Here is a 12,556-nt window from a genome sequence, read left to right as displayed (position 1 = left end):
TAGAAATTCACTATTGTCGATAACAATGTATCACCAGGTAATGGAATCAAGTAATTCCGCGTATTTTGCGTTCATTTCTAGCTTACACTGAAAAAACAGTGAACCCTTTTCCATTGCAAAATGAACTAAACTGTAGTAATATTGACCATGATTTAGCCCTTAAGATTTTTTTCAACTTGTCTAGTTTATAATTTTCTTAAATTTTAGTTCATCTATAACATTGTAGTTTAGTTCATTTTTACAACACCATAAGATTTATATACCCCTACCAAGTTAAAAAGTCAGTATTATTTTGTTTTACTTGCTTATTTTGTGGGAAACCCGATAATAAAAATTGGTTAACAGTCTCTTTAAAATGTCGACGACTAAACTATTTTTAAATCAATCATTCCACAGTACAGAGAAATTAAATAATTAAAGGAACAACAAACCGTTTTACTATTATGAAAATTTTCATACATTAAAATTAAACTTTCTTTAAGCAAAAGTATTTTATTATAAAAACTTATGATGAAAGTTCTTAATACAATGTTTTTGTGAATAAAAATTATGACCACGTGGAACAAAGAGTAGTTCATTTGAACCCACTGTTTGGACATTTTGACTTATCCTTTTTTTTATTCATCGTAGGTAATTTTTTCACATATCTTGCTGGAAAAAAATGGAAACAATAATGAAAATTTTTAAAAATTAACACCATGTAATGAAATATAATTTTAATTCTTCATTTTAGCTTGTAACTTACCATATTTGGGGGCATTTTATCGAATGGTGTAAGGAATTCAACTTTTCTTTGGAAAACGTATCTCATAAAATTGGTACCTGAAACAATTAGGAAATAATGAAGTATTCTATATAAACTCATAAAACTGTGTTGTTATCGATGTGAAGGATATAATAAAATAAATATTCTAGTTGAAAGAAAGCCAGAGTTTTAATAAAAAACTTACCAATTCTCTATTAAATTGTACGCTGAGGCGAAATATAAAAAGATGTCCAAATTTATTTGGGCTATTCTGAAATTAAATATTTATTTTTTACATTAAATAAAATTATTAAATAGGTTTCCAAAAAATCGAATGAAAAAAATAATATTATGCATAAAAAACACAAATATTCTGGTTAAAAGAAAGTTAAAGAATCCTTACCAATTCACTATTAAATTACAAGCAAAGGAGTAACAACATTTTTTTCAAATTTTTAAGGGGTTATTCTGAAATTAAATATTTGTTTTTTTTACATTGAAATATTACATTGGTTTCCAAAAAAATTGATTAAAGAAATACTAAAATAAGGTATTAAAAAACTATAATTTTGATGATAAAAAGGTCATAAAAACGTAAATATTCTAGTTGAAAGAAAGCCAAATTTTAAAAGAAAACTTACCAATTCTCTATTTTCGAACCCATCTGGAATTGCTCTGAAATTAAATATTGCTTTTACAACAAAGAAAAACATTAAACTGGTTTCCAAAAAAAAAAAAAAAATAATTAACAAATAATAATATACATACAAAATATTATTTTTAAAAGAAAGCCATATTAAAAAAACAATACTTACCAATTTATGGCTAAACTATACGCTGAGATATAACAAAAATTGTCCAAATTCATCTGGAATTGAATATTAATTTTTTACATTGAATAATAAAAATTTCAATACAGTTTCAATTTCAACATATTTTCCAAAATATTCTTAATAACTTTTCTCGAAACTACCGATAAAATATTAATAACTTTCATTTAAAATGTTTAATAAACAAACACCAATATATGTCTCAAAATTCCAAAATATTCCATGCCTTTATATTCCCTTGTTGCATACCTACTTAAAAGATGCAACAGCCCACGCCAACGCCAACTATACAACTGAAGCATGCCAAACAAAACCAAGCAAAGCCAAAACATTCCTACAACAACAAAAACACATGTGCCTTTATTGAAAACAACACCTCATCCAGCCAATAAACCATCCAAGAATAACAAACACACACACAAACCACTAATGAACCAAAATAAAAACAACCCCACGCTCATGTATACACAACAAAACTCAAGTAACATCATCTTTACATTAATCACATTCCACTATGCCGATAAAGATCTCTGTACTATGCATTAGTTCATCGCATCTGCTGACAATTTACTCTGAGAATAATATTCGTAAAGGCACACCAGTTTATGAACGATGAAACGTTTAACTTAAAATTTGCAAAATTTTCATGAAATGTTATCTACCATTTTTGACGAAAATGTCTATAAATTTAATTACATGTGAACTAAAAATATTTCATTGGGTAATTTTTTACCAACAATTATTAACTATAGGAATTGTCAGTAAGAAATTGCTATCCACTTTCAAGTTCATTTTTCGTAAAAAAATATTTTCTCATACAAAAAAATCTTATAGTAAATTGCACTTATTATTTAGAAAATACTTTACATTTCACAAGTAGTTTTATAGCATAACAAACGAATTTTTAACTACCAGTTAAGAAATTTTTTAAGGAAAATTCCATCGTATTTTGTAGGCCATGAACTAAACGATTGCTACTTAGAATTTGTAAAATTTCCTTTCGAGTAGTTAATTTTCGTTGAAGATACGAAAAATGAACTAAAATTCTGGAAAATTCTTGTAATAAATTATTGTAAAAATCTTCTTAAATTTACGAGACACTTTTTTTTCTGTGTAGTAACTAAAACATTTCTTTTCAAAGTAGGACGAGTATACCCGTCTTGGCAGTGAAATCAAGTTTGCAAAGGGCGTGTATACTCGTTTTTATGGTTATTGGGAAAACCCGGTCTAACCCATCATGCCGATTATTTGTTGTAAAAAAACGCCGTCGTTGTTTTTTTTTAACCCAGAAAATCTTTTTCCAAAAAAAGATCATTCCAATGATTAAATATTTGATTTCTGGCAAATATTTGCCCAGTGTGTCCATACCATAACTATTATATTCCAATCTAGAATACAATCTTCCATGTATATTTGATTTTTTTCTTTCCTCTAATATATTTCGTATATATTTCTTTCATTTTAAATATATTTCCCCCAAATATTATAATCCACAATACAAATAACCACATTTCTACACTTAATTAATTTTCTAGAATCCCAAATTTATGAAAGATAATTTTAAAGTTATCATAGATTCTCTGCATTTAGCCGATCAAGGAGATTCTGATAATGTAAGTGTGATATGAATAAAAAAATAATTAATGGTGTTTTTTTCTCTCTTTTTCTTTCTTGTATTTTGTTTTCTTTGTACTCGCCTATTTAATATCTCTCATATCTAAATGTATAATTTAAATTAATAAAAAAAAAAAATTATGCTTACATATTAACGTTTAATAAACCAAAAATATACATATGGGTGTTGGATAATTATAATTATAATAATTTATTCTGCTTATTATATATAAAACCTTTTAATATACAAAAAAAATATGGTACAAAACAATATTCGAAAACACAAACTACATTGAAAAAAATATTTTTTTATATAACAAAATTATCTTATCGATGGTGTTTTTCTTGTTATAAATTATGGTATATGTGGGTTTACATGTGTGCTGCTTACATGTCAATTGTTTGTAATTTTAAATGCTTCAATTAACAACATTAAAAACAATAAATCATAATATGATGGTTTATCATTAATATTTTTATGTTTTAATGAAAAATTATATTTTTATATTGTTTTAATGATAATATTATTATATAATAAATTTTAACGTCTATGTTGTAATTATATTTTGATAATAATAATCAATCATTCATAAAAAATAAAAAAATAACAAAAAAATATATATAAAATATCCAGAATCCTGGTTATATGAAAGATAATTTTATCATAATCATTGAATCTCATCATATTGCTGATATAGGCGATCAGGAAAATGTGAGTCTATGTTAATAAATGTTGTTCACTAACCTTAGACAAAAAAAAATGAGGCATTTTATTAGAAAAATTACAAAAAATATTGTTATGGGTCATCAATAAACAAAATTCACGAAAATTAAAGATTAAATTAAAAATTAAATTAAGTCTTAATTGAGTTAAAAAAAAAAAAACAATTAACAATTTAATTGATTGAACAAATTTTCTAATTGAAACAAAAATCAATCACAAAAAATAAATTTTTAATTTAATTTTTGTGATTTAAAACAAAAAATTAACAAAAATTTATTTTTTTTATTTTTTGTGATTTGAAACAAAAAATTAACAAAAATTTAATTTTTAATTTATATTTTGTGATTTAATTTTAATTAAAATTAAAAATTTAATTTAAAAATTAATTTATTAATTAAATCAATTAATGTTTAATTGACTTTCAATTAATTTTTTAATTGATACTATCATTTCGGTGATTGAAGACATTTCAATTAAAAGTTGATTGGATCGATTAAAATCGTGATTTACACAAAACATTTTTTTCCAATTCAATCACGAAATTAATTCATCCAATTAATTTTTTAATTAAAATGTCTTCAATCACCGAAATGATAGTGTCAATTAAAAATTAATTGATCCAATTCAAAAATTAATTGATACTATTAATTTTTGTGATTGATTTTTGTTTCAATTAAAAAAATTATTGAATCAATTAAAAGATTAATTGATACTAATAATTTTTGTGATTAATTTTTGTTTCAAATAAAAATTTTGTTGAAACAATCACGAAATTAATTGATCCAATTAATTTTTTAATAGAAATATATTCAATCACAGAAATGATAGTATCAATTAAAAAATTAATTGATACTATTAATTTTTGTGATTGATTTTTGTTTCAATTAAAAAAATTATTGAATCAATTAAAAGATTAATTGATACTAATAATTTTTGTGATTAATTTTTGTTTCAATTAAAAATTTTGTTGAATCAATCACGAAATTAATTGATCCAATTCATTTTTTAATAGAAATATCTTCAATCACAGAAATGATAGTATCAATTAAAAAATTAATTGATCCAATAAAAAAAATTAATTAATCCAATTAAAAAATTAATTAATACTATTAATTTTTGTTATTGATTGTTGTTTCAATTAAAAAATTTTTTGTATCTATTAAATTTTTAATTGAATATTTTTTTAAAATTCAATTAAGACTTAAAGTGGAAAAATTTTCGTGATTTTGTTTTGTGTTGAAGACAAAAAAATATTTTTTTGTGTGCCCTGCCCCGTATGCAATACCCCATAATCCGATATTCGGAATTGAAAATCGTAAAATTTTCCTTGGGCCATATTTTTTTTAATCCTAAAGCTTATAAACTTAAAACTTGGCAATATATTTCTCGTTAATGAGAATATTAAATTAGAATAGGATTTAAGTCCGCGAGTATCTCAATTTTATCTCTGTAAGAAAGGAAATTCTTGCGATTTTCGATTCCGAAAATCGGAATATGGGGGAATATGATCGAGCTTTCGCTGGAACAATTTTACATCCCTATTTATTATTATTATTTTTTTAACTTGCTATCAACAATTTGGAGAATATTTTCATAAGCAAAAGTCAAAGCTTTCAGATAACCTTAAAATATTAAAAAAATGCCTCATTTTTTCATGTTCTTCGTAGAGCGTTAAATTTTCTCATTTATTTATGTTTTAGATAACAATGCATAGTAATTTTTGACTAACAAATATTTTTTCTCACACAAATTGGTTTTATTTATTTAAAAAAAAATTAATTTATTACAAAATTTTAATTATATTTCCCATCTTTTATAAATGCTTCTTTTTTCAATAGGTCCACCAACTGCCCCCCGAAAAACTAAAACAACGTGAAGTTGTTCACATTGATATTGCCAATGATCCCGTTACACCTGCGGATTATAAAGATGATGAAGATCCCACAAAGTGAGTTGATACAAATATTATTGGTTTATATTTTTATTAAAAATTTTTTCTTCGTTTTCCTCGTTTAGATTCAAATCAGAAAAAACTGGTCGTGGTCCATTAGTTGGTGCTGATTGGAAAAAGAAAGTAGATCCAGTAATGACTTGCTACAAATTGGTCACTTGTGAATTCAAATGGTTCGGTCTTCAATCAAGAATAGAAAATTTCATTCAAAAATCGGAACGACGATTATTTACAAACTTCCATCGGTATGTAAAATGAAAAAAAAGGAAAAAATGAAATTGAAAAAATTGGCCTCCAAGTAGACCGATCTCGAACTTAAATGTTCAATGAAATTTATAACCACTGGTTGAAATTTCCTATATTTACATTTTTAATTATAAACTGGAAGAGGTTTGCCATCCCACATTTCGCCTCCCTGCAGCGCTTCAACAGGTCAATACATAAGTCAAAACATTTTGTAAGGTTTAGCCATATAATCTTCTACATCCAGTTCGAGGTGCCTCTACAGGATGAATCCAGATTGAAGTAGGTTTTAGGTCTGTAGGTTTAGCAGGACACGCGAAGAGATGCCTCGTGATGTGAGGCGAATGTCTACAATTTGGGCAGACATCATAAATTGCCGAATTCAGAAGGGAGAGTTTGCTTTTAAAATCCTTGGCGATGGCATATATTAGCAGAGATAGCATCGGCCTGGTCTCTCTAAACAGCCATCTCTCATCAACTCTGCACTAGTAGTGCCTTCTGAAATGCTGCCGTGTGCACCGTCCTCAATGCGGTCCTTATTCCCTTTTCACTGTCATCGCCGTTCCAGTGGTCGATTGACTGCATTTCCTTCCTGAAATCGACCCGGATGAACGAGTCAATTCATATGGTACCCTTCTGGATATGGCATGGTTTGGGTGGTTTACCACTCTATAAGGTTGTGGTGGATGCGGATATCGCAGTGTTGCATCGTCGAGAGCATTTTGGACTCTCGCGGCAGATACACTTCTGGTTTTTGAAGGAGTGACATCCAGTTGCGATTTGCAAAGCAGCATTTTACACCGTTTGAAGATTTCTCCAATGGGTATCGCTAATACTGGGTATCCCCAAACGGAGGCCGTATAATCATTAAGGGGACGACCAATAGATTCATAGGTTCTATGAAACGTCTCTTTTACCTTTCCACAAGTGCTACCAGCTAAAGCCTTCAGGATTTTGTTTCTACTCCCAACGTTTTTAGCATAGCATGCTTTCCAAAAAGAAAACGTCACACGTCAGAACCTTGGGGTTAATGCTCTGTCCACGAAAGTGTATATCAAGGTCTAGTTTCACTTCGTTTTTAGCATAGCATGCTTTCCAAAAAGGAAACGTCACACGTCAGAACCTTGTAGATCAAGGTCTAGTTTCACTTCTTTGATTCATGATGTTAAAATTGTTGTCGTCGATTTAGTAGCAGAAAGTTTCAGATTCATGCTGACAAAGAAATCCCTCAGTGCAGGATGGTAGTCAATAATATTCACCTCAATCTCCTTGATTTCTCTACATGATGTAACAATCATCCGCATAGGTAATGAGGTGGACATCTGATAGTGGAAGAGGAGCTTTTGCCACGTAAAAGTTAAAAAGGGATACAATACACCACCTTGAGGTACGCGTTGTTTATTCCTCCTAGGCGAAGATGTGAAAATGTTTGCCGTCGATTTAGGAGCAGAACGTTTCAGATTCCTGCTGATAAAGAAAACCGTAAGTGCCGGGAGTAGTTAGTTATTAACCTTCACCTCAAGCTCCTTGATGTCTCTACCTGATGAAACTATGAAACAGTCATCTGCATAAGTAATCAGGTGGACATCTGATGGTGGAAGAGAAGCTTCCACCATCAGATAAAAAGGAGGGGATACAGTACACCGGCTTGAGGTACGCCCTGTTTCTTCCTATTGGTCGATGATGTCTCCTCTGAATTCCACATAAGGCTGCCTGCCAGCCACATACTTTGCCAAACATTTATTAAAGTGGTCGTTGTTGTTCACATAAATTAACTGGCGCCCAACGTGGGGCCTTAACTATAGGTCAACATTGTCCTTTTTAAACTAGTCACAATACGGCCTGTATCCCCTCATGGCTCTTGTAACCGATTAGATCAGAGAACAGATTTCACCACTAAAGGTTTCTTGAAACTGTCCTCCACCGCTTCGACTGTACGTTATTGTAGGGGTAGTAGCCTCTGGGAAACGTTCAAAATATAGGAAGCAAAAAACATGTATATACAGCAGTAAGTTCGGCCGGGCCGAATCTTAAATACCCACCACCATGGACCAAATATTAGGGTTTCCTTTGAAATTTCAGGAGGGCTTGAGGACTTGAGGACACTTTCCGAATATAAATTTAAAGATTTCACTTATGAGGACTATATCAGATTCTGGATTTATAAGAACCATTTTTGTTTGAGTTTTAGAGGAATCATTAACATCTCTTGTAAGTGTGCAAGAAAATTATAAAATAACGTCTTGATTTGAAATCTTAAATCAGTAGAGAAGTAAAATCTGGAAATTTTACATTGAGTTTCAAGCAATTTTCATGATCAGTGCGCCTTCTATACCCTCAAGAAGTGAAGTCGGCCTATATGGAGGCATTACCAAATTGACCGATAAAAACTTAATCCGTTACACGTTTTTGTGAGCCTAAAATACCAGAATAGAAAACAATTTCAGGCAAATTGGATAAAAACTTCGGATCCTACAAGCCCAAGAAATAAAATCAGGATATCGGTCTATATGGGGATATGCCAAAACATGGACCGATACTCACCATTTGTGGTCCTAAAATGCTTATAAATTTCCAATTTCAGGTAAATTGGATAAAAACTGCGGTTTATATAAGCCCAAGAAATAAAATCGGGAGATCGGTCTATATGGGGGCTATACCAAAATACGGACCGATACTCACAATTTTTGGCACACAATTTGTGGTCCTACAATACCTCTATATTTCCAACTTTAGGTAAATTGAATAAAAACTGCAGTTTCTATAAGCCCAAGACCCCAAATCGGGAGGTCGGTTTATATGGGGACTATATCAAAACCTGGACCGACACATTTAATACGTTCCCCAATTCATAAGAAGTAACCCAGGAAAGCACTGCCGGGGTCAGAAGGTAGCCGCGTCCAGAAGAGAAAAGGCTTAAGTGTTGGATCGTCACATAAACTAAATGGCGCCCAACGTGGGGCATCAGCAATTTTATGTTTTTTATTTTAGCACGATTTCTCCATTATTGAAGACTATAGCGTGATTACAACAGACAGACAGACAGCCAGACAGACGGACATCGTTATATTGTCTTAGAATTTCTCCCTGATCAAGAATATATTTACTTTATATAGTCGGAAATCGATATTTAGATGTGTTACAAACGGAATGACAAACTTATACCCCCGTCACCATCCTATGGTGGTGGGCATAAAAAAGAAGACAAAAATATGGATAAATACCCTTTTTAAAGATGGGTCAACATGGTAGTTAGGCTGGGAAACAATATCTGTATAGAAAACTCGTATCTAAAGCTATCACAGACCATTAGCTGTCCTCTTTTCCTATCTCTTTTCCTTTACGCTATTTTTCTGTAATCTCTTAAAAATTGGCTTTCGTATTTTCATTTATGGCGACACATTTAATACGTTCCCCAATTCATAAAAACTAACCCAGGAAAGCACTGCCGGGGTCAGAAGGTAGCCGCGTCCAGAAGAGAAAAGGCTTAAGTGTTGGATCGTCACATAAAATAAATGGCGCCCAACGTGGGGCATCAGCAATTTTATGTAAAAAAAAGTAGCAACAGATAGCTGTTTAAGTATTTGGAGAATGCACCTAAGTAACTTTTCTAATCATTAGTAATCGGATGTGGATTGTTCCGCTATACCATCTGGTTTGCATTGTCTTCTAAACCGTGTGAACCGTCCCATAGCTGTTGGCGCTAATCAGATGGCGACAGCAGCGAAATGGTAGCTATTAATTGCGGCACCATTTGGACCTTCTGCAGTACCGCACTTAAAAAACTAATAGCTGGTCTGGAGGCTGCAATGTGCTTTCACGTACCTTGCCCCAATGAATTTCACTCTCTTCGATGGCAGTTCATTTGGAACAATCGAGCTTTGGGCGTCAAGAAGGAGGACTGATGATCATAGAGGGATTTCATTACTGAGGGCACAGAAGATACGCCTCAGAATTCTCCCCGCCAGATCTTGAAGTTGGGTATCCGAAATTCGGATTACTGACTAGAATTTTATCGTGAACGTTCAGATTTTTTGTAGAATATTTACAAAATTTTTGAAAATTTTTGATTTTGCAAAAAAAAAACTTCTAAATTTGTTTGCTGGGTTAATATGGCAGTTACCAAACGACTTGGTATTTTCGTAGTTTTGTTTATTTTATTTTACTATCCTATTAATTTTTGGTATCTTTTTTTTTTCTCATTTACAGCCAAGTATTCTGTTGGATGGATCGCTGGCACGGTCTGACAATGGAAGATATTCGCGCCATTGAAGATAAGGTCAAAGAGGAGCTCGATAAACAACGTCAAGAAGGTGAAGTGCGTGGCACTAAAGCCGATAGTGATTAGGAACAATATTAATAAATGTCGTCTTAAATATTATAAACAAAGAAAACAGAAAAAAACAAACAAAAGTAAAAAGTAACCATATAAATATATATAAACGAGAGAAAACAAAATTAAAAGAAATAGCAACAACAATTAAAACAAAAATAAAGTAAAAAAAAGAAAGAAAAAAAAAACAAAAATTGCAACAAAATCCAAAATTTTGAAAATAAAACGGAAAAAAATGCTAAATTAAAAAAAAATAAGTAAAATAAATCCCAATCCCAGAAATAAATTTAAAAACAACCAACAGTCATCAGTAAGAGCTATAACAACCTTAATTTTTTTGAGACACCTTTTTCGACCACCAAAAAATTAATCAACCATCCAGTACCATGTGTACCCCTCTGCCCCAAAACCAAGTTCAGATAACAACAATAACATTTTCTTAGGCCACGACGACAAAAACAACAGCAACAACAACAAAACCTATACTGCTATCTATTCCTATTTACAAGAAAACAAATTATTTTTTCTTCTTTGGTTTTTAGTATTCTTCCATCCAATCGATTTATATATAGAAAAAAAGTAAAATAAAAACAACCGATTTTTTTAAACAATTAAATGTATGGCTCTCTTCAATGTTTGTTTGTTATCCCAAAATGATAATGGTTCATACAATTATTATTATTGCTTAATTCTTGTATCTTATAAATAAACTAATTTTCCAATAATTTTTTTTACAATTATATTTTTTTAAGATTTTCCTATATTTTTTTTGTAAATGTTGAGTTATATATTGTATTTTTTTTAATTTCCTATTTTGTATAATTGAATTTAAACTGTAAAGAACAGGAAATATATAAACAGTTTTTTATATAGAACATAAAAACATTTTAAGCAAAGGAATATATAAATGTATTTAAAAGAAAAAGAAAAACATCAATGTTGAAATAAATAGCAATAGTTTAAGTTAATAAAAATACTTAACACAATACAACCAAACAAACTACATACATAGAAGCATACTTTACACACACACCCACACACCTACTTACTATATATAAATAATATATTTACAAAATAAAATTAATATAATTATCCACAAATTATTAACAACTTCAAAAGTCCATAATAAAAACAAAAGCAGAAAGAGAACCAACCTTACACATACACTCCTCTATCTTCCTATCTAAAAAACTATCTAAAGTTTTATTAATGTATGCTTGTATACAAAACAAAAAAACATAGTGATGGGTATAATTATTATTATCTAATTATAAATGATTACTATAATTTTGTGGAAAAAAATAAAGATTTAGTTAAAAAAGAAAAATTACATAACATTTTGTTAATTTTATTTGTTTTTAGTTAATTTCAACTTTATTAGTAGCATAGGCTTATAGAGGCCCTATATCAACTTAATTTTTTTTTTATTTTTTTTTTATTTTTGAATATTTTTTTTTTTAATAAAGTGAAATAAAATTTAGATTTTATTGGCAGTCTTCTACTTCAGGCTTACATTAACAGTTAGTACATTGTGATTTCATATTTTCAATGTAAAAGGATACTAATCTTACCAATCCAATAATAATCTACCAAATTTGGAGAAAAAACTACCAAACAAAAAAATTCGTATTTTGAAAAATTTTATGTCAATAGAAAATTTTGTAACAATTTTTTTTTCTAGAAAATTTTGTAAAAATTTTATTACTATAGAAAATTTTTCTCAAAATTTTATTTATATAGAAAATTGTCTTAAAATATTATTTCTATAGACAATTTTGTAAACAATTTATTTTTATAGAAATTTTTGTCAAAATTTTATTTCTATAGAAAATTTTGTCAAAATTGTATTTCTATAGAAAATTTTGTCAAAATTTTATTTCTATAGAAAATTTTATTTCTAGCGGAAATTTATGAAGTACATCTTAGTTGCGGAGGAATATTTATTTTGCCAAATCTACCAAAATATCAATAGAACATTTTGTCAAAATTTTATATTCTATAGACAATTTTCTAAAAATGTTATATTCTATAGAAAATTTTCTCAAAATTTTATTTCTATAGAAAATTTTGTGAAAATGTTATATCTAAAGAAAATTTTCTGAAAATTTTATTTCTA

The 12,556-nt window shown here is 29.2% G+C and overlaps 1 protein-coding gene across 6 annotated transcripts in view; it reads left to right on the top strand.

Annotated features, from left to right (window-relative positions):
• vib (phosphatidylinositol transfer protein vib) overlaps window positions 1–11,775 on the top strand; it is a 78,484-nt gene extending 66,709 nt beyond the window's left edge. For 5 of the 6 annotated variants that reach the window (XM_075289895.1, XM_075289896.1, XM_075289899.1 and 2 more), the window contains exons 6-9: window positions 3,111–3,188; window positions 5,752–5,861; window positions 5,930–6,109; window positions 10,317–11,775. In XM_075289895.1, coding sequence (XP_075146010.1) covers window positions 3,111–3,188; window positions 5,752–5,861; window positions 5,930–6,109; window positions 10,317–10,455 — 507 coding nt within the window. In that variant the 3' untranslated portion in view covers window positions 10,456–11,775. Of the gene's footprint in view, window positions 1–3,110; window positions 3,189–3,823; window positions 3,902–5,751; window positions 5,862–5,929; window positions 6,110–10,316 lie in introns of all 6 variants that reach the window. The other variant, XM_075289901.1, reaches the window with a different exon arrangement.
• The last annotated feature ends 781 nt before the right edge of the window (window positions 11,776–12,556 follow it).

This window comes from Haematobia irritans, chromosome 1 (assembly GCF_050003625.1).
Source record: "Haematobia irritans isolate KBUSLIRL chromosome 1, ASM5000362v1, whole genome shotgun sequence".
Taxonomy (NCBI): Eukaryota; Metazoa; Arthropoda; class Insecta; order Diptera; family Muscidae; genus Haematobia; species Haematobia irritans.
Note: the sequence above shows the minus strand (reverse complement) of the source record. Positions and strands in the feature narration are given on the sequence as shown.